This window comes from Larus michahellis, chromosome 1 (genome assembly GCF_964199755.1).
Source record: "Larus michahellis chromosome 1, bLarMic1.1, whole genome shotgun sequence".
In the NCBI taxonomy this organism is placed as follows: Eukaryota; Metazoa; Chordata; class Aves; order Charadriiformes; family Laridae; genus Larus; species Larus michahellis.
The window spans coordinates 50,683,077-50,702,533 of NC_133896.1; the positions used below are offsets into that span (position 1 = coordinate 50,683,077).

At 39.2% G+C, this 19,457-nt stretch overlaps 1 protein-coding gene across 1 annotated transcript; it reads left to right on the forward strand.

The window, feature by feature from the left end:
• Window positions 1-442: 442 nt before the first annotated feature.
• METAP2 (methionyl aminopeptidase 2) lies at window positions 443-17,497 on the forward strand. The gene is made up of 11 exons (XM_074575361.1): window positions 443-735; window positions 1,498-1,599; window positions 4,890-4,955; window positions 5,274-5,376; window positions 9,987-10,148; window positions 11,752-11,933; window positions 12,018-12,112; window positions 12,199-12,295; window positions 12,811-12,914; window positions 15,311-15,426; window positions 16,705-17,497. Exons 1-11 carry the CDS (start codon window positions 555-557, stop codon window positions 16,955-16,957), a joined length of 1,461 nt encoding a protein of 486 aa, XP_074431462.1. The 5' UTR covers window positions 443-554; the 3' UTR covers window positions 16,958-17,497.
• The last annotated feature ends 1,960 nt before the right edge of the window (window positions 17,498-19,457 follow it).

Here is a 19,457-nt window from a genome sequence, read left to right on the forward strand (position 1 = left end):
TTCTCAGTATGAGAAAGAGCTACTCCTCCACGGCTCTCTTCATCAGCCTCGGACAACATCAATTCTGACTGGAGTAGGGGCAACAAACCAGCCGGAAAATAGCAACAAGCATTAAATGGCTCACTCGATCCATCACGCAAGGTTTATTCTGCTTTAACCATAGTGCCCCCGGCCCCCCCCACCCCGAGAAGCTGAAGACGGCCATGGCGCCCGCACCCATCGGTGCCCCCCACACAGAGGTTGAGGCCAGCGATGGCGCCGGTGCCCCACGCCGCGGGCCGGTGACCCGGGGGCAGGCGGCGAGGGACAGCGGGGTTCCGAAAGCCGTGCGCAGCCCTTACACCACCTCCCCTCAGTGGCCGCCGGCCCGTAGCTGGGCGGCGCGGGGGGAGGGGAGGCCTTTGCTGCTCCTCCTCCCCGTCTTCCTCCCCTCCCCGGCGGAGTCCTCCAGCCTTCCCGGCGTGCCCCGCGCTTACCATAGAGCGCAGGGCCGGCCCCGCCGCTCGCTCTCTCTCGCTCGCCCCGTGTGTGGGAGGCGGCGCGGCCGCGGCGACATGGCGGGCGTGGGGCAGGCGGGCAGCGCGGCCGCCGAGGCGGAGAAGCACCTTAACGGCGAGCTGCCGCCGGAGCCCGAGGACAAGGACGGGGCGGAGGGCGGCGCGGCGGGGCTCGGCGCGGAGGATGGTGCCAAGAAGAAGCGCAAGAAGAAGAAGAAGGGCAAAGCGGGCCCCGCGGGTAGGGGCCGGGCCGCGCCGCGCCAGGACCCTCAGCTGACAGGCCGGCGGGGCGGCCTGAGGGGGCCGCGACCCGTCAGAGCGGGCCTCGTAGGCGGCCGCGGGTGGCTAAAGGGTCCCGGGGGGCGGGCAGGGCGATGGGCGCCGCCGAGGCCGCTGCCCCGGGCCGTGGCGGCTGTGCGGGCTGAGGGGGATCCCCTCGGCGAGGAGGGGGCTGGTGGGGGCTGGTGCCGTTCAGCACCGTGGGAGCTGGGGTGAGGGAAGTCCTCCCGGCTCCGGTGCACGTAGGGGAAGCGAGCCCTTCCCTCGTCTCCTCCTGTGCCCTGAGGGGGGAAAGGCGTAAGGCTGCTGCTGTAAAAGTCATCCCGCATGATGGAGTCTCCGTACCCCTCCCAGGTTCGCTGAGAGAGCTGGAGCAAGTCTGGGCAAACAGTCTAAAGGAGCTACGGTTTGGGTTTGTTTTAGCAGGCTGGCAGTTAGTGGTGATCATGCTGTGCGTTTATAATTATCTACTTCACACCCATATTATCTCACAAGAGCAGGCTGCTGCTATGGCAAGAAGAAGTGCCCTACAACCTTACACATTGAATCTACTTTACCAAAAAAAAAAACAAACACCAAACCACCAACAAAAAAACCCAGCAAGTGCTCTGGTGTCTGCAGGATGAGTACAGCATAATATTTCTATAAAGTTTTGAGGGTTGATGTTTACTAATGTGGACTTATGCTTTTACTGTAAGTCATACTTTGATTTTCCAAACAGGACAAGAAACAGATAAGGAAATGGAAGGTGCTCTCGATGATGTAGCAAAACAATTGGATAAACAAGCACTGGAGGAGAAAGAAAAAGATGATGATGATGAAGGCAAGTGCAACTTACCTTTTCTCTTGTCGTTTTAAATTTCAACTACTTCTTAGACTCCCATTTTAACAAACCTTTACAAATGTCTTTTGATTCTGGGTTGCTTAATTGTTTTTTCAGCTTGAGCGAGTGGAGATGTAGCTATATATACTTTTTACTTTTTTGGCAGCAATTTAGCTGTCACGCATACATATAAAAAAATAACAGGGACAACAGCTTTATAAAGTTTCTTGTTTTCAAGGATCTTGTTACTGCAGGGAAATGTTTAATTTAAGATAAGGTAAGCTATAAATCATTCTCACTTGCATTACCATGGTCAGTATAAATTTATGTTCCAAATTCTGTCTTATTCTTGGCTTAGAACAAAATATACAGAGGAAGATTATAAGGGAGCATTTTAATTAATAGGTCTCGGAGCCTGTACCAGTCACTTGAAACCTGTCCATGTGTAATCGTAATTTTTCATTAAAACTGAACTGGGGAGAGATTAATACACAAGCAAGGCATACACCTTGTGTGTTGCTTGTGCTATGCAGCTGATGTTCTAAGCAAATGCCTGGTACTGAAATGCAGGCTGGATGCATCTTTCCTGTAGGAATATGAGATCAAAATGCTGTCTTTGTTTCGATGAGTGGTTCTCAATAGAAACATTTAAGAAAATGTATCTCTTAAGTTAGAAGTGTAGTTTCCTTCTTGTAAACTAGCATTTAAAGTTCGCACAGCACCCTAAAATGGTCCTTATTGTTCTGCTTACAAATTTTCCTAGTTGACTATTGCTGGAATTCAACATTCCAGAATTTAATATATATAGGAGTTTAAAAAAAATGAAATAAATGTGCCAAGATATATAAAATTACGCATGCTCTTTGAACATTATTATTCTTTATATAGCATCCGGTTTTATGCAATTACTTTCAGTAGAAGCATATTCTGATGGATTATTTGTTTTATAGTATATTTCAGGTTATGGAGTTGAAAGATAATTAATACAATATGTGCTTTGCCATCATTGCAACTAAGCTAAGAAGTATTGAGGAGGATAGTGAAAACTTTATACAATGAAAAAAATCTTTGAAAATTATTAGAATAGTTTTAGTTCCATCTCAGGATAAATAACATTGTTAGCTGCAGATCAAGTGCAGTGTCCTTTTATACTTTTTACAGTATTAGCAATTAGTATTGCAGTATTAGAAAGTATAAAAAAATGAAGTGGTGTTATCACTGAAATGATAATCTGCCTTTTTTTCACGTATTAGACTTGGATGTGTTTTTAGAAAAACATTAAATTTTTTTCAGAAAAAAAATTGCTGTAAGCTTTTTGAAGACAACTGTGTGTTCTTTCTTGTGCTTGTTCTTACCACTTGCCATCTTAATTGTGTATTTTCAGAGCTGTTGCTTAAGACATAGTGGTGCATTAGATTAAAACCAATAAAACACCTTCCTCCCTCCCCCCCCTTTTTTTTCCCCCTTGATAGACCCATAACTGAGTGACTTCAGAAATTAGACTGTATACCTTTTGAAATCTGGGAGAGATTAGGAAGTGCTCTTCACATTTCCATTGCAGTGTTAAAACATGTTGATAGATAACACTCTTGAATGATATTAGGCTAAGTTATTAAAAAGCTGTACTAAAATGGCATAAGGATGGGCTTCAGTTTTGCAAAGACCTTAAATTGCTTTTCTGCTGAAAATTGTTTTCATTACTAGCTGAACATGGAGACAAACAGGGTATTGGTCAGATGCAGTAGTTATGTTTCTGGCAGCACAGTTCGTCTGCAGCAGTCTTCAAGGACATGAGAGTGTAGGTCCGGTTAGTTTGCCTTGCAGTTGGCAGATTCACGTGCAGTGATGTATGAAAAAGCCACAATAAGCAGACAGCTACAGCAACAACATTTAAGAAATGCTGTTAGGCCTAGTGTTTAAAAAAAAAAACCAACAAAACTAATTGCCGAATCACTTGGTGAATGAAATGGAGTCATGTCTAATTCTTTTTTTGATGAATGGTTTGAGAACAGCTTAAGGTCAAGAGAAATATGGCAAAGTTACAACATTTTAAGGAAACGTATATGCGCTGTTAAGGGGTTTTGACTATCTGTGAAATACGGATTGATGGAGAGTCTGGTAGGCTGGACTGCGTTGTAGTTACACTACTAGTACAAGTTATTTGAATTTTTGTAAAAAAATTGCAAGTGTAAGATACTTAATGCCAAAATGAGCTGAGGAAGGGCAGGGGTGGCACATTACTGAAATTTGCCCCAGCTGCAGGATTACAGCAGTCATTATGGCATAAAAACGTGGATGACACTGACCATCATGAGAGGCTTGAAATCTAGTGACTGGAAGAACCAGTCAGTTCTTTGGCTTGTTTTTTTTTTTTTTAAATAAGTAAGCATGTACACGTTGCTGTGTAGATGCATTCAAAATGGCAGTGCTTTCACTTGATTCTGAAAGTTCTTTCAATTTTACTTTTTGCTTTAGATAAAAATAAATGCTATAAATGTAGATGACTGGTACTTACCCATTTTGAAATGAACTTGTGGTTAGGTCCAGAAGGTTTAGTTAGGTGGTATCACATTAGGTAAATAATTCATTGTGTATGAAGTAACTAAGCGTTAGATGTATCCGAATGTGAAGTACTTGGGGTTCTTGTTAGCTCCCAAATGTGACTGTAACATGGTGTGGCCGATTCATGGTGCTTACGTGCTGTGCTCTCTGAAAACCTCCCACTGGTACATCCCACATGCAGTGGTTTTGTTCAGTGCTGGTTGTGAGTTTCCCTGTTATCTCCAGATTAAACTCATCCTGACCTAAGTGCTGTCATCTTTACTTGCTTGGGTTTTTTATCTTTCCAGAAGCGTAAAGCTTCTTCAGCTGAAGCATCAGAAGATGGGTTTGAAGCAGTAGTTCCCAGCTTTCTCTTAGCTGTTGTGTCTAGTACAGTTTTCTCTCACGCCCTCCCCTGTCCCCAGGCTTCTTTTTGAGTGAATTGAGAATAGAGGAATTTAAAGTAGGACTTTCTGAAAACTCTTTCCCTGAGCTGCTTTTTTTCCCGCTCTGTTTGGTGATGTGTTTAAGTCATCAACTTCAGAAAGTATTTTCTTAGGTCTGTGTTTGGTGTAGGGACTGAAAATGCTTATGGTTTGGTGAAAACTTCTATCTGTCTTTTTTTAATCCATGAAATTCTGCTGTGAAAGAAGTGTTTCCAGATAGTCCAGATGTTTTTGTGTCTCATTCAAAATTCTCTGGTTCTTCAAGGTTATTTTATGTTCACTTCAGCACTTTCTTTCCTGTAGATGGAGAGGGTGAAGGAGATGGAGCAACAGGGAAAAAGAAGAAGAAGAAGAAAAAGAAGAAAGGACGTAGGTATCAAGCACAAAAATAAAGATAGACTGCATGAATATTTGGTATAAGCATGTGTAACTGCTGTTCTTGGCAGTTGAAACAAATTTTTGGATGCAGTTTGCATTTGTAGGCTAAGTGTGGCCGAGTTTTTTTTCTTGAGCATTGGCCAAATAAAGTCATATGAGGGCATTGTGATATGATGTTGGCTTGGTAGAAGCTCAAACTCTAGTAAGGGGATTTTAAATAATTGTGCTGTTTAACTTTTATGGTTGAAATAAGGTACTTAGTATTTCCAGTGTACCATATGTAAAACTTTCTTAAATTATACTCAACAGCTAAGGTCCAGACCGATCCACCTTCTATTCCAATATGTGATCTATTTCCCAGCAACATATTCCCAAAGGGAGAAGAATGTGAATACCCACCAACACAAGATGGGTGAGTGTTTTAAGCTTAAAAAATAGATGCTGTCATCTGGATGTGCTGAATTGCAAAACTGTTAATGTACAACTAAATAGACGAAGTGAGTTCCAATGTGCGTTTTTCATTTTGGTTTTTTCCCCCTAACTGGATCATCTAAGAACTTACTGAATAGAAGTCTTCAGGCCCGAAACATTCCTCCTTTCCTTCCCTAACCTTTTAATTAAGGTATAGCCTGTGTGAGCAGAATTGCCATGAGGCAGGAGACCCAAGGGACCAACAGGATTTCAGTAGGCAGTTTGTAGGAAGAATGTGGTCTGAATTAGAACCGAGTGAACTTTTAAAATTTAGGGGGATGAGACGCTATTATGCAGCATTTTTGGGGGCATTTAGATGTCAACTACTTCTTTTTTTTTTTTTTTTTTATTTATTGGTAGACATATGTCAATCTGAGGGTATAAGACAGTTTAATCTAAAAGCCTAAGTGGTATATTCTGCACTTTGCTACTCTTTGTTTGTATGGATATATAGTTATTAAAACCTAAAGTGTTTTTTATAATTCATAGTGATGTGGGAGTAATGTGCAATTTTACTAAACAAACAACAGCTGCTAGTGGTTTACTGGAATGGAGATGTGCGTCCTTACTTTTTCATAGGGTGCTACTACTTCCTTATGCTTTATTAGGAACTAGGATATACCAGATTGACTGAGTTTCCTGATTTTTCCTACATGAAGTGTTGTGGAAGGTCTTGTTTTACTCATATGGGTAGTAGGGGCGGAATCAGCTTCAAATGCATGAAAATCTGGATGAAAAGACCAAGTATTACTGAAAACTTCCCAGGAAATTTTGAATCAAAACTCTGAAAAAATAGGCTAAACCAAAGGGGGGGTGGGGCGGGAGAGTAGATAAATATTTATATTTCTGGACATGTTGTTTAGTTTTCAATTGCTTTTTTTCTTCAGAATCAAATTACTTTGAAACATTTATTGGCTGTTTAAAGTCAGTGCCTGTTTCTCATAGAGTGTAAGCAACATAGTTAAGAGTCTCGTACATCCTACAAATTCGTACAGATATTCCCAGATAATATGGTTTCATTTTTATGAGATTAAAATTTGGTTTGAGGCAGCCTTTTATTCTTTTTAATGAGCTCAATTTGATCACAAGGTGTGCTCGTATTTATAAGTAAATGTCTTGATGGTATGCACAATGTTAGCATGCTAATGAAGGACTTCCACAGGGTAGTCCTGACGGGCTGATCCACGAGTGATTCTTTCATAGTTAAGAGTTAAGTGACTGTATATGCATATGCCATGTTCAGAAAGACATGATTTAAGCGATTCAGGAAATTAAATGATAAACATCTTAAGGGTGTTCATAGTTTATTAACAAATGACACATGATTTTTACACTTCTATTACGTATCCAGCTATTGAGGATTAAATGTTTTATTCCGGGCTTGCTGTTATTCATTTGAAATGAAAAAAAAAACAAATCCAACAAAACCAAACCACCTTTTCTAGAAGGATTTAAGTGAGACGTCTTTTCTGTACCAAGAGTGTTCTGCTATGGAAGAATACACTCTTCTAAGGAACATGAGGTAGTACCTTTATATAATTTGCTTAAGCAAATATATGTTTGGTTTTGCTCCTAATTTAAATATTTAAATCTTATGATGCTACTTTAGCATTTCCTAGCATAATCAGCTACTTAAATTAGTAGCTGACATGAATGCTAGGATATTTCCTATTCTGAATAGTAGTTTTATTTTATATGTTAGTGAAGCATTTTTGTGCCACTTCACTTATTCATGCTGAGGTCAGTAGGGTTTTGTCTTTGATTTTTTTATTTAAAGAGTTGCACTTCTATTCTTAACTCTTGATGTCACATGCTTTCTAAAGTTATCTCTCATCAACCTAGAATTGTGTATTTTGTGTGGGAAGTTGAACGAGAAGTGGGTGTAATTCAATTTTCAGGGGAAGAAATAGCAGAGAATCAATTCTTATAGACAACACACTAACAGCTTTGGTTTCTTTATATCTTGGGTATTTAGTTCTATTTGAAGGCTTGTGTTTTGTGATGAAGACACCTGAATTTGAAGTGATGCCACATGAAGGCCAGAAAAGCTATAAGCTTTTCATGATGCACTGTTTGGTTAAAGTGGGATTAAGGAATTCTTGTCCCTGCCTGCTTGTTTCTGCCCCTGTGCTGTTGTCTGGGTTAAAATAATCTGGGGGAATTACTTTCTGGAATTCTTGTCTTTGATCACTAAAATCTGCGTGACACAATCCTGTAAAGATTCGTACTAGTGAAAACTGGGAGCTGTGAACTGGAGTGAAAAGATGGGAACAAATGACTTGGAGCAAGAGGTGAACACTTTAGGATTACTTACGTGGTAGCCAGCACATTAGGAAACTGTCCTCAGAAAAGCTTTCTAGCTTATGTACCTGTCGGAGGACTTGATGTTTGGTGTGTGACCTTTAGCTGATTGATGGACTTCTCACACGTCCTGAACTGCTTAGGCCCAAGTGGGATTTCATGTCGCCTCCTTTCCTGAGCTCCCAGGTGGCAGTTGTGCAGCTTTGGCAGCAAAATGCTTTAGGTCTGATATAGTATTTTTAAATGTAGAGGCTATTTTGCCCCCAGTTGTCTTGCATGGAGTGACTATATGCTGAAATACAGTAGGATAGAGGGAGGATGGCTTTCTGCCAGTTTGCTGGAGTTTGCGCTTAAGTCCAAGGCTGCTGGCAGAGCAGCTGCCCAGACTCTGTCAGCAGCTCTTGCTACCAGAGGGTGTTCGCTGCTGGAATCCAGAACAGTTTGAAAAGATCCTCAAGTCCCTCTCCCCACTGGCTTTCTGCAGTACACCTTTTCCGTCTTCGTGTGCCATGACTGCTGGTCTGGCAATAGTCTTAATTTCCAAGCACAGTAAGGGGGCTCAGGTGTTGCAGCCTGTTGAGCTTTTTTTTTTCTTTTTTTTTTTTGGCGGAATTTACCAGGGATAAGGCAAATTCTAAGAGTAGTATGTGTGATGATTGCTGTTGGAGCAAGAAGACTGCTCAGGAAAGTAAGCATGGGATTTCTCCTTTGCATTTGTTACTTTATCTGAAAAGGACCGAGAAGTTCAAAGGAAGCAAGGTCTCAAAATACGTGGATTCTCTGGTCATCCTGAGAAAAATTATATGGACTAGCCTGTTAGCCTTCTTTATCTTTTCAGCTCTGCTTTAGGATTGCAGACCTCTTAACGCTGTATAAATACTGAGTTCAAAATGCAGCAAAATTGCAGGGCATAGTCTCTTGGCTCCCTCATGCCTGTTTTTTGGCTGTGAAGGAAACTTAAGAGTAGAGCCAAGCTACATGTCTATGAAACGGGTAAGTAGCTACACTTCTGTATTTCAAAAAGTAAGCCTTTAACTCTGCATATTCTGTTGTTAGCTTAGAATCAGCTCACGTACGTAAAGGTAAAAGTTAATTTCTAAATTCAGAAACTTCAGTGTAGTTCAGCATCTTTGGTCCTTCTGGTTTATCGTCCCTTTTCTTTTATGACCCACCTACCAGGATGTGCAGCTGTCTATTGTTTTTAGTAGTATTTGTGCTGCCTAGCATGTATGGAGTTGTTCTTAGAGTTTTCACCAGGGCTTTTTTTGCGTCATTACGGGGCTTCAGCTTCACCATTTGAAGGGTATCTCTACTTTGTAGTCAGAAGAGTAGTCTTGGTTAAGTTCTGACAGTTGGTGGAGTGCTTAAATTACATTTTTGTTTATTTGCTTTCTTGGAACCTTAATTGTATGGTTTCTTGCATAATAAAAAAATATATTCAAAACTAATCTTATATTTAGTCTTGTATTGAAAATTATTGTTTTTGTTCTGTGAGCCTGCCAAAGAGCCAAAATGAGTGGTGTTCTCCTGGAACAAATGTTAATTCACCGTCCAGCAAATTTAGAAAGTAACCTCCTAGCATGTGTCATAGTTACTATGCGCTGCGTTAGGTGTTATTACCTAAATATTCTGAGGCTGAGCAAAAATAATACTGGAACTGCACGCTCTTAAATTTTGAAGGAGCTGCTTGTCTCTGTGTCAGTAAAAGTTTCGGGGACAAGTACCTACACTACTGTGGTGAGATTCTTCTGCATACAGGAAGAGCACTGGCTGAATGAGGAAGATTGTGCGAAAAATAAGCTTTTTGTACGAGCGGAGCATGTTGCAGTGATTTGCCCTGCTAAACTCAAGGTAGAATTGCAGGCGCTGATAAGAATTTTTTTCGCTCGTTCTGTCTTTTTGAAAAGAATCCTGCATCCTTCAAGCATGCCGCTTCTCTGGGCTGTTGGGAGGGTTTGAAAATGTAAAGGGAATAATATGGTTCATGGTCTAACTGGGTTTAATTTCTATGTATACATGATTTATTTTTTTTCTGCAATGTTATTGCCATTCAAGGGTGCCAGTCTGTGGTGCTTATAGATTTTTATATGCTACCTTTTTTCTGAAAATTTTATAGATCAGGATCTTTTCTGTTGCATAGGTGAATGCAAACCTGACTGATTAATAAACGCTTTGCAGGCTTTAGACAGAAGTTGTAATAACTACTGTGATTATAGTAACTTTTAATGACACGCTTTCTTTATTTTGAAGGCGAACTGCTGCTTGGAGAACAACTAGTGAAGAAAAGAAAGCGCTAGACCAAGCCAGTGAGGAAATCTGGAATGATTTTCGGGAGGCTGCAGAGGCACACAGACAAGTGAGGAAATATGTTATGAGCTGGATAAAACCTGGAATGACAATGATAGAAATCTGGTGAGGATACAGATCTTCTCAAAGATCTCTGCTGTAGATTTTCCTTCTTTCTCCAGAGGGGGAGGCGTTTAGTCTTAATTTTGTGTTTTAATTCACTGTGTCATGAGTCTTGGGGGGGATTTCTGTTTAAAGTATGCAACCAGTATCCCCAGTTATTTCCTTTGTTTCCTCTTAAAATATGTTCTTAGCTTATGCAGCTTTACAGGGCCTGGGATCATACTGAATTTCAAGCTAAGCTTAGAGTTACGTTCACTTATTTGGAGCACATGCTTGATTTTAATGTTCAGGCTACTCTTGCGTATAAGTTCTGCAGCGGTGCTGAGAGAAGCAGCAATAGCGGTAGTATAAACGATTCTCACTTTTCACAGAATTGTCAGTGAAATGCTACATGGACGAGCAATTCAGGTGCAGTCTGTGGTTGGGAATGGATAAGAGGCATAAAACAGGCATGGCTGTGTACTCGGTCCAGGGCAGGAAGATTTTGTCTATATTTAGTCTTCATGGACTGATGTTTCTGGAGAAACACAGTGTTTCTTTGTGTTATTCTCAGTTTATAATAAATAACTTTATCATTATTATTATTATTATTAGTCATAATAATCATGTGCTTTCAGCCTGGTATGACTGAGGACTGTGCTGACGAGAGTAGGATAGTAAGGAAGCTAATCAGAGCTGATCCTCAAGGTAACTGTGTGAAGATAATGGAAAGAAATAATATAATATCAGGGAAAGTGGCGGAAAGACAGCTGCATTAATTAATCACCAGTCTGGCTGAAACAAATCTGTCATTGAATTATACAGTTTGACTGTTACAGTTACAACCAATAATTTTCTCAAAATATGACTTTTCTTCCTGAAGTACCTCAAGCTCTGGGTACTTGCCTATTAAAATAAGCTCTCTTTTTTTTTCCAGATTGCTCTGAGTGAATAGTTTTCTTAAATAAAATCAGATTTTGATGCACCAATGTGAGCTGCAGTTTACATCATCCACTGCCACTAAAAGAATATGCACTGGTGGACATGTAGCTTTCCAGTACCTAACAGCTTGAGAGTAGACAAAAACCAAGAACAAATGCTAGTCTCATAAAGTGTTATTTTATCACAGTTATTGCTTAAATTAAAAAAATGTTACTGTTCTTCTTTAATTAGAATTTTTTTAAAATAAATGAGAGGGCTATTTCCTTTTTTATTTTTTTTTTCCTTTTTAAATCCCTGTAATTCTAAAAAATTCATTTAATTTAACTAAACTTTAGTTGTATAACCATCTCTGCTGCTGAGGAAGAGTGGGCTACATGTAGCTTGTAAAGGATAGATATTTAAAATTTAGAGTAAAAACACTAGTGAGGTAGTCAATTTTGCCTAAGAAAAGGGTAGAAGAAACAACACCAAGAACTGAAGATTGTTACGTTGTGCTTATGTTTTCCAGTCTAGGGTCTCCTTCTAGTTAGCATACAAGTAGTTTAAGATTTCAAATTAAAACACTTGCTTGAATATTTTTCTGAGGTTTTGTTCTTGCATTGATATATTTGAAGTGATCGTAAGAAATATTAATGACAGCTGTTCTGTTCTTTTTTTTTTCTTCTCCCTCCCCACTGCCTTTTAGTGAAAAACTAGAAGACTGCTCACGTAAGCTGATAAAGGAAAATGGTTTAAATGCAGGTCTTGCATTTCCTACTGGTTGTTCTCTGAATAATTGTGCTGCCCACTACACTCCCAATGCTGGAGATCCAACAGTCCTGCAGTACGATGACATTTGCAAAATAGATTTTGGGACACATATTAGTGGTTAGTTTTCATTTATGAATCAAAACTTTGAGAACGTTCTTCAGTGCAAAGACTATGATGCTAATTAACTTCTGCTGATTTCAGGTCGTATTATTGACTGTGCTTTTACAGTCACATTCAATCCAAAATATGACAGATTATTACAAGCCGTAAAGGATGCCACAAATACTGGAATAAAGGTATGATCATCATGCAAGTCGTTTACCACGTCTTTTACAGTAAACTTTGCAATTATTTTCCATTCATGTTTGCGCTTTATTTTCAGTGTGCTGGAATAGATGTACGTCTCTGTGATGTTGGGGAGGCCATACAAGAAGTTATGGAGTCTTATGAGGTTGAAATTGATGGCAAAACATACCAAGGCAAGTTCTTTTCTTTGTGTAAGAATAGTGTTCTTAGAGTGTGTATCTTTGTACAAATATTGATTTATTTGTATCATATTGAAAAGACCTCTGTAGTAGAAGTGTGGTATGAGTGACTTGCATAAATAACAAGTTTCTGGCTGGCTTGCCATTCCTCTGGGGGAATGTTCTTGGCTTGTCCTTCCAAGTATTGGATATTTAACAGATAAGACGAAGGCTAAACAACTGATTCAGAATGTACAAATTATTTGATACCTGCTGTTTGACTTTATTAATGAACTCTTGTTACCGATGGAGTTGCTGATCTTTAATAATGAAGGTTTGATACAGCATACAAAACTAACTTGTGTCTTGGCTGGAATTTCCACAAGATGTGTGAATAGTTTTGTATTGAGTTCCTCTGCAATATGATGAGTTGGTATTGTACTTTCAATGTGGACTAACAAACCGAATTGCCTTAAAGGGTTTAACATTTGTTAGGAAATTGCCTGTAATATGAATGTTTTCTTCAAAAGTGAAACCAATTCGCAATTTGAATGGACACTCGATTGGGCCATATAGGATACATGCTGGAAAAACGGTGCCCATTGTGAAAGGAGGAGAAGCCACAAGAATGGAGGTAAATGGAGTTCTTAAATCTTTCTGTTAAGTTTCCCCAGCTGTCACTGCAAGGCTAGTATTTCCCGTGCTCTCCTGATGTGTAGTATTTGTGATCCTAGTGGATAATAGCAGCAGAGGAGAAACTTTGCTGTACTTTGTAGTGTTCCTGTAAAAAAGTGATCGCTCTCATTTCATCTCAGTGGCTCCTCCATTTAGCCCTGGAGTGTTGTGGTATCTAACAGTTGATGGAATTGAAGCACTGGAACCCTGCTATTTAAAAAAAAACAAACCACCAAACAATAATAAAAAAAAAAAAAACACCACCAAAAAACCTTGAAATCTGAATGGCCTCAGTGATGTTTATGGAAACTCTTGCATAAGAGTTTCAGATTTTGGGGTGAACTTGAGGGGACCAGAATTTTCCCGAAAGGTGTTTGGACTTGCCAGTCATTTGCACTTTCCTTGTTTGTTCACTCTGTAAATAAAAAGACAAAATAACAATCTTCTTTTGCTCAGATAATTCTTGAGAAATACTTCTGTAGTGTTGTAGCTTTGGATGACTTTTTGTAAGTACAGTTAGATATGAGATCTTTCTTGAAAAGCTTCCAGTGCAGCTTTTCTTTAGAGATACAAAATAATAAGCATATTTGTAGTTAATGTGAGAGGTTAGATGAAAGATGATGTTTGAATACGTTTTGGAGCAGGGGAAGAGAAATTGCTGTACATGACGTACCAAACTATACCAATAGGAAAGGCGGTATTAAAATCTGTAACATCAGATTTAGCTGCTACCACTTTGATGTAAGCTTGTGTGCTAACAAGATAAGAAGGCTTATTTAAAAGATTGGTAATGAGATAAGAAGCTTTTAATTTCATTCTAAGCCTGGTCACTGACCAGCAATGATCACTAGTAAGCCTATCAGAGTAAATAAGACTTGTAAGAGCTGAATAGGGACAGGGGTGGTCTGGACAGAATTCTTTTTTGAGGCAGGCTCACTCTCATCACCCAGAACTTGTATCATGATTGTTATCACCTTGTTAATGATGTGAGCAAAAAGACAAAGTTTCAACTCTCATTTTATAGGAGCATGCAAAGGGATTAGAGTGTTGGAAAAGGAAGGTAGAAAAAGCTTGTGTGCCCTTCTTGTTTTAGCTTAGTGAATGGTTAGGTCTTGTATATCATCCATCATTAGTATATTACTAGTATAAAACATAAGTGGTTTTTAAGCAAACCTTACTTAAAGATTTCAGAGCTTTGAGATTGTTTTAATTGAATATCCAGACACTGGGGAGAAGACACTTTTTAATTTCTTCAGCTTCTGTAGGTTACTCAGGACACAATCCTCCATCATTAAAGACAGCGGGTTTTGCCAATGAAGAATGTGGAGCATAGCCAAACTCTTACTGTACTGTGCTAATTATAGTATCAAACTGCAATCCAATGAGTTTTTTGTGACAGCGAGAAAGAGGGCTTCTGTGGGTCCTTATTCTGAAAAAGTGGCCGTAAAGTGAATTTTTTTGTGGGATTGTGTGGGAATTTTTGTGTGTTTGTGTTTTGGTGGTTTTTTTAAATGGAATCAGTTGAATATTCAGGGCATCTTTAAGAGTTTTTTTTGTCTTGAATTTGAAGCCTGCATTACTGCTTTCCACATGGCTTCTTATTTTTGGGTTGTGACTTTCAAAGTAGCGTAATAAACTGAAAACCCCAGCTCCAGCTGTCCATTAATGTTTGATGCCCTATCTTGTTAAGTCCCTTGCACAGTCCTATCGTTGAGGATATGCGAATGAGTTTATATAATGGCATTTCAGTATGTTCTTGGCTAGAATTTTGATAATGCCCTTGCAGATATGTATCACCTTCAGTTCTTGAAGAAATCCATCTTGTGGAGTGGAAATGAGCAGGTTAAGGGTTTATACTAGCAGCTGTTACCAGAAAATTCTTGCAGAAATTGGGCAGAAAGTTCTTCAGTGCAGTAAGTCCCTGTAATCAACGTGTATTTGCTATATCTAAACTATACGTTTCCTAGGACTTCTATCTGAATAGCAAAGGAGAATTACTTCCAGTTAGCAAATGTTTTGCAACAGAATGTAGTTTTTTGGCTATGTTAGATGTTTACTTTGACAACGTTTTAACTGCAATGACTTTGAGAAGTTGTGACTGAAACATGCTGATATTTATGTCCTGAAAGAAATAAAATGGTACTAACATAAATAGCTGATGTTCTGGAAATGTCTGTAACTTTACCGTGCGAAATCTCCGTATTGAATTTTTCTCTACGTTGATTTGGTCATTGAACCTATTCGCATTTAATTACTTGTATTCAGAAGTTATTATACCGAGATCATTATATCAGAATGGCCTAATGTCAGTTATTTTCACGTTGCAACATGTTCCCTTTTTTTCTCTCTCCTTAGGAAGGTGAAGTATATGCTATAGAAACCTTCGGTAGCACAGGAAAAGGTGTTGTTCATGATGATATGGAGTGTTCTCATTATATGAAGAACTTTGATGTTGGGCATGTGCCAATAAGGTTGGATTTTTTTGTTGTTGGTGGCTTCTTTGGTATATTGTGATAGAGCTATTACTCTCCTGGGGTTCAAATTTGATGCAATGCAGGTTCTTCACTGATTAACCAGGCTGTCAGAGGACTCAAAAGGTGGTGTTAGCAATGTTCGTGTTATGAAATGTGCTCTGATTGTAAATCTGGAACAATATGGAATTTACTCCAAAGAATCTGTAAATGGAGAAAAGGCTTGATTATGTCTTCAGAAGTCTAGATTGTTTTTTAACATCCTATCATTAGTAATTTTTTTATAATTAATAATATATAGATTATGTTTGTATATTAAATGCATAGATTTGTGTTCTTTAAAATCAACATTTGTATTATGGTTTTGTGTCACAATATTTGTCTTAGTGCTGTTCCCAGAATATAGCAAGCTCTTCATGTCATCTGTTTTGTTTGTATGGATATTTTGTGGTTTTTAAGTTCTTGTTTCAGTGTAGTGCTATAAAATGAAATAGCTTATTAATTTTCAGTTTTCATTGGGATTGTATTTTGGCATTTGTAGGAGTGCAGCGTATTTTCTGAAGTGAAGGCTGTTATGGTTAGAAGCATAGCAGGCAGACATGCTTCTCCTGATAGTTCTATTTTGTCTCCATAGAACAGTCTAGTAATATTAAAAAGGTGAGGAGGAAGAGAATTAATCTAAGGGTGGAAAGGAACTGCTTATGTTTGGAAATAAGTTTATTTCTTAGCAGATCTGTAAATCCCTATTTTTTATCCATATATATCGTAAGAAGTATGAATAAAAGGCCCACCAGGTATTTGGCTTCAGAAGTAAAACTTCAGAGTTTTAAACCACTAAGTTTATGCCTGAATTAGTTCATATTATTAACCACTTCGGATCAAGAATAATTCTGGTTTTCTTTACAAAACGAGTCTTCTTTTCATTATATAAGAGAATGATTCCTGTCACTGCGTTTTTAGTTTTTCTTGGGTAGTTAGATGCAGATATGTTCACAATCTAACTTCCCCGATTTGAAATGGATGGCCGGTGTGTTTGGCAGCATTCAGATTTGTTTTGAAGGATACCTCTTTACGGGAGGAAAATGCACTTTCTTTTGTGACCGGCACCACCTGATTGATGTAGGAACAGACATCCCAAGACTGGGCAGTCTTAAAACACCTTGAAATCTAACCCTTTTCTTAATTGGTGTGTTCTATTTCTGTAGTGAATGCTTGCTGATGATACCTCTTTCTTCTCACACGTGTTTGGGGTTTTTGTTTGTTTTTTTTTTTCTTCAGGCTTCCAAGAGCAAAACACTTGCTAAATGTTATCAACGAAAACTTTGGTACTCTTGCCTTCTGCCGCAGATGGCTAGATCGCCTGGGAGAGAGTAAATACCTAATGGCATTGAAGAACCTGTGCGACTTGGGTATAGTGGATCCATATCCTCCCTTATGCGACATTAAAGGCTCATACACAGCGCAGTTTGAGCATACTATACTGTTGCGCCCAACGTGCAAGGAGGTTGTCAGCAGAGGAGATGACTACTAAACTCAAAGCCACCTCAGCACCTTTATACTCTAGGCTTTGTTGGAACATATTATACCAGAATTAATTTGCAACATATTGTCTGTTTTAACAGTGGACTGATGTAATACTTTCCATATTTGGAAAGGAAGAAATTTAATCAAAGGCAAGTCTTCTAATGTAACTAACAAAGAAAAAAAGCTTTCAGGCCTTTAGAAATATTTCAAAAGTTACTTATTTTTTTCTGTTCAGGGAAATACGTGCTATAAAGCTCAATTTTTAGTTTGGAATGAGTTATACATTTTGTTTTGAACATTTATGATAAAAGATGCTTTTCAAATATTTATATTACCATATTCCTACTTGAATGCTTTGAATGACTACACCTGATTTCTGCGCCCAAGTCCTCTATGATATTGCCTTTTAAACTTCCTGGAATCCATTTTGTAAAAAATAAAGACAAATTTTCAGATCTAAAAATATATATACTTTTTAGAAGTCTGGTTATGATTCTGGTCAGGAGTCTGCTGGGAAACTGCTCTATTAAATATTTTACAAACTTGATTTGCCATTTCTTGTCTTGAAACTGGACCTGTCTTACCCTTAATATGAACCTTTGCCTTTTAGTCCTTATTTAAATAGTCTTGTCAGTGCTGGGATACAGGGCAAGAAGTCATCAACGCTTTGCAGGACAGAATGTGACTTCAGTAGAGACGCATAGAGATGAGTGCTGTGATTTGAGAGTGACAGCCTTTGGCTTAGATTTTAGCTGTATTTGGAACATGTCAAATGCGTTTTCTGGTCTCTGTTGCTGTTATGAGCAACATGCATTTCGGGCTGATGTCAACTGTGAATATTAGTATATATCCCTACATATTCTTTGCCATTGGCATGCCTTTTTGCATGGAGTGAAATTTTGCTTCGTGTGATTCCCCGTCTCCTTTAAGTATACACATTAGGTTGGACAAGTTGTGGGGACAACGAAAACATTATTTTGGAGTGTTGAAAGTTCTTCCATACAGGCAAACTAATCTGGAATATTTGATGTTTTCTTGACATAAGCGGTCATTATCTGTCTTTCCACCTCAGCGAATCTGACTGGTGAGTGTCATTTGTAAAAGTGAATTAAATCCCATGGGTCTTCAGGCCTAGGTGCCATGTGTCTTCCAGTGCTCTGTGTGTGTGTAGATATATATGCATAACTTGCATATTAAAATTCTATGTAGCTACTGGTAACACAAACATCAGCTTCTTTAATAGGTCAGTAACAGTGCCTTACACTGCTTAGGAAACAGAGACACTTCACCTGCTCCTTTATGGTGACAGCCTGTGTTTATTTATAGAGGAGTTCATATTAATTTAGAAATATCAGTTCTTGCCCCCTCTGTCTTTGGGTAAAAGCTGCAGTTTGTCCTTTAAAACTCTGGTATGTTAGCTGCAGTTTAGAGGGGAGCAGTGTCGTGTACCGCCGTAAAAGTAATACCCATCAGTGGGTTTTTTCCTGTTTGTATTATCGAAGCTTAGTACTGCTTGCAGAAATGGATGAAATAGGATACTGAAACGTGTATTCCTGTTGTTGCTGTTTGGGAGTCTCGGCATCCCAGCAATGAATTTTAAGTAATTTATGCAGCTGTGTGGGCATGTGTGTCTCAACTTCCAAACAAACAGTAGCTACTGTACGGGCTTGTGCATTGCAGAGTGAAAACTGGCCCTTGAAAGGATCTGGGATGAACAGGGTAGAATTAATGGTTTCCAGCTCACCCTATTTTGGTAACGAGCCTGGTTACTACAAATACTGCTAGAAACAAGTAAGACAAATCCGCTTTGGGTCCTGGCCTCTTACCCACTAATTCCAGACTCTTCTTTCTACAAAGGTAGTCTGTTAGTATCTCTGGCATTTGATACTGTTCCTACGGCTTCAGGCTTTTTTAATCTTCCTGATGGTTACTTTAAGAATGCTTTAGCGTTACAGATCAATGATTTGTTTTCCTCCCTTTGTCTTTTCTTTTACTGGAACACAATGGGCAGATCCAGCCTAGCAGAGCCACTTTGGACTATGGCCTGTTCTTTTGACTCACTGGCTGTGTGCTAATTCACGTATGGAAGCTGATAATTACGCGTAACAAATTGTAGAGGAAATGCTTCAGAAAAATACTTGCAGAACATGATGATGATTTCTTGCCGTCAGATTTAATTGGGTTTGTCTCGATACGTGCTTCCTGTGCTGTGGACCATCCTGCGCTTATACCTGTCAGTGTAGAAGGCAAGCTCTATTTCCACCTCTTCCTTGCATTTTAAAAAATAAAATAAAATCCCTCTACTGCTTTCATGCTTTTTAGGCTGCCTTTTCCTGTTGCTGGAAGTGTAGTTATAAAAGTCCTGGCCATGCTGTCTCATAAGTGTACCGTACTGTCTTGTCGCTTGACAAAAAAGTTTATCAAAGACTTCTGGGCCAGATTATTGAAGTCTGTCTTTCTGAAATACCCAGAAGATGGGAATCATCTTGTTTCTTGAGTATGTTTTT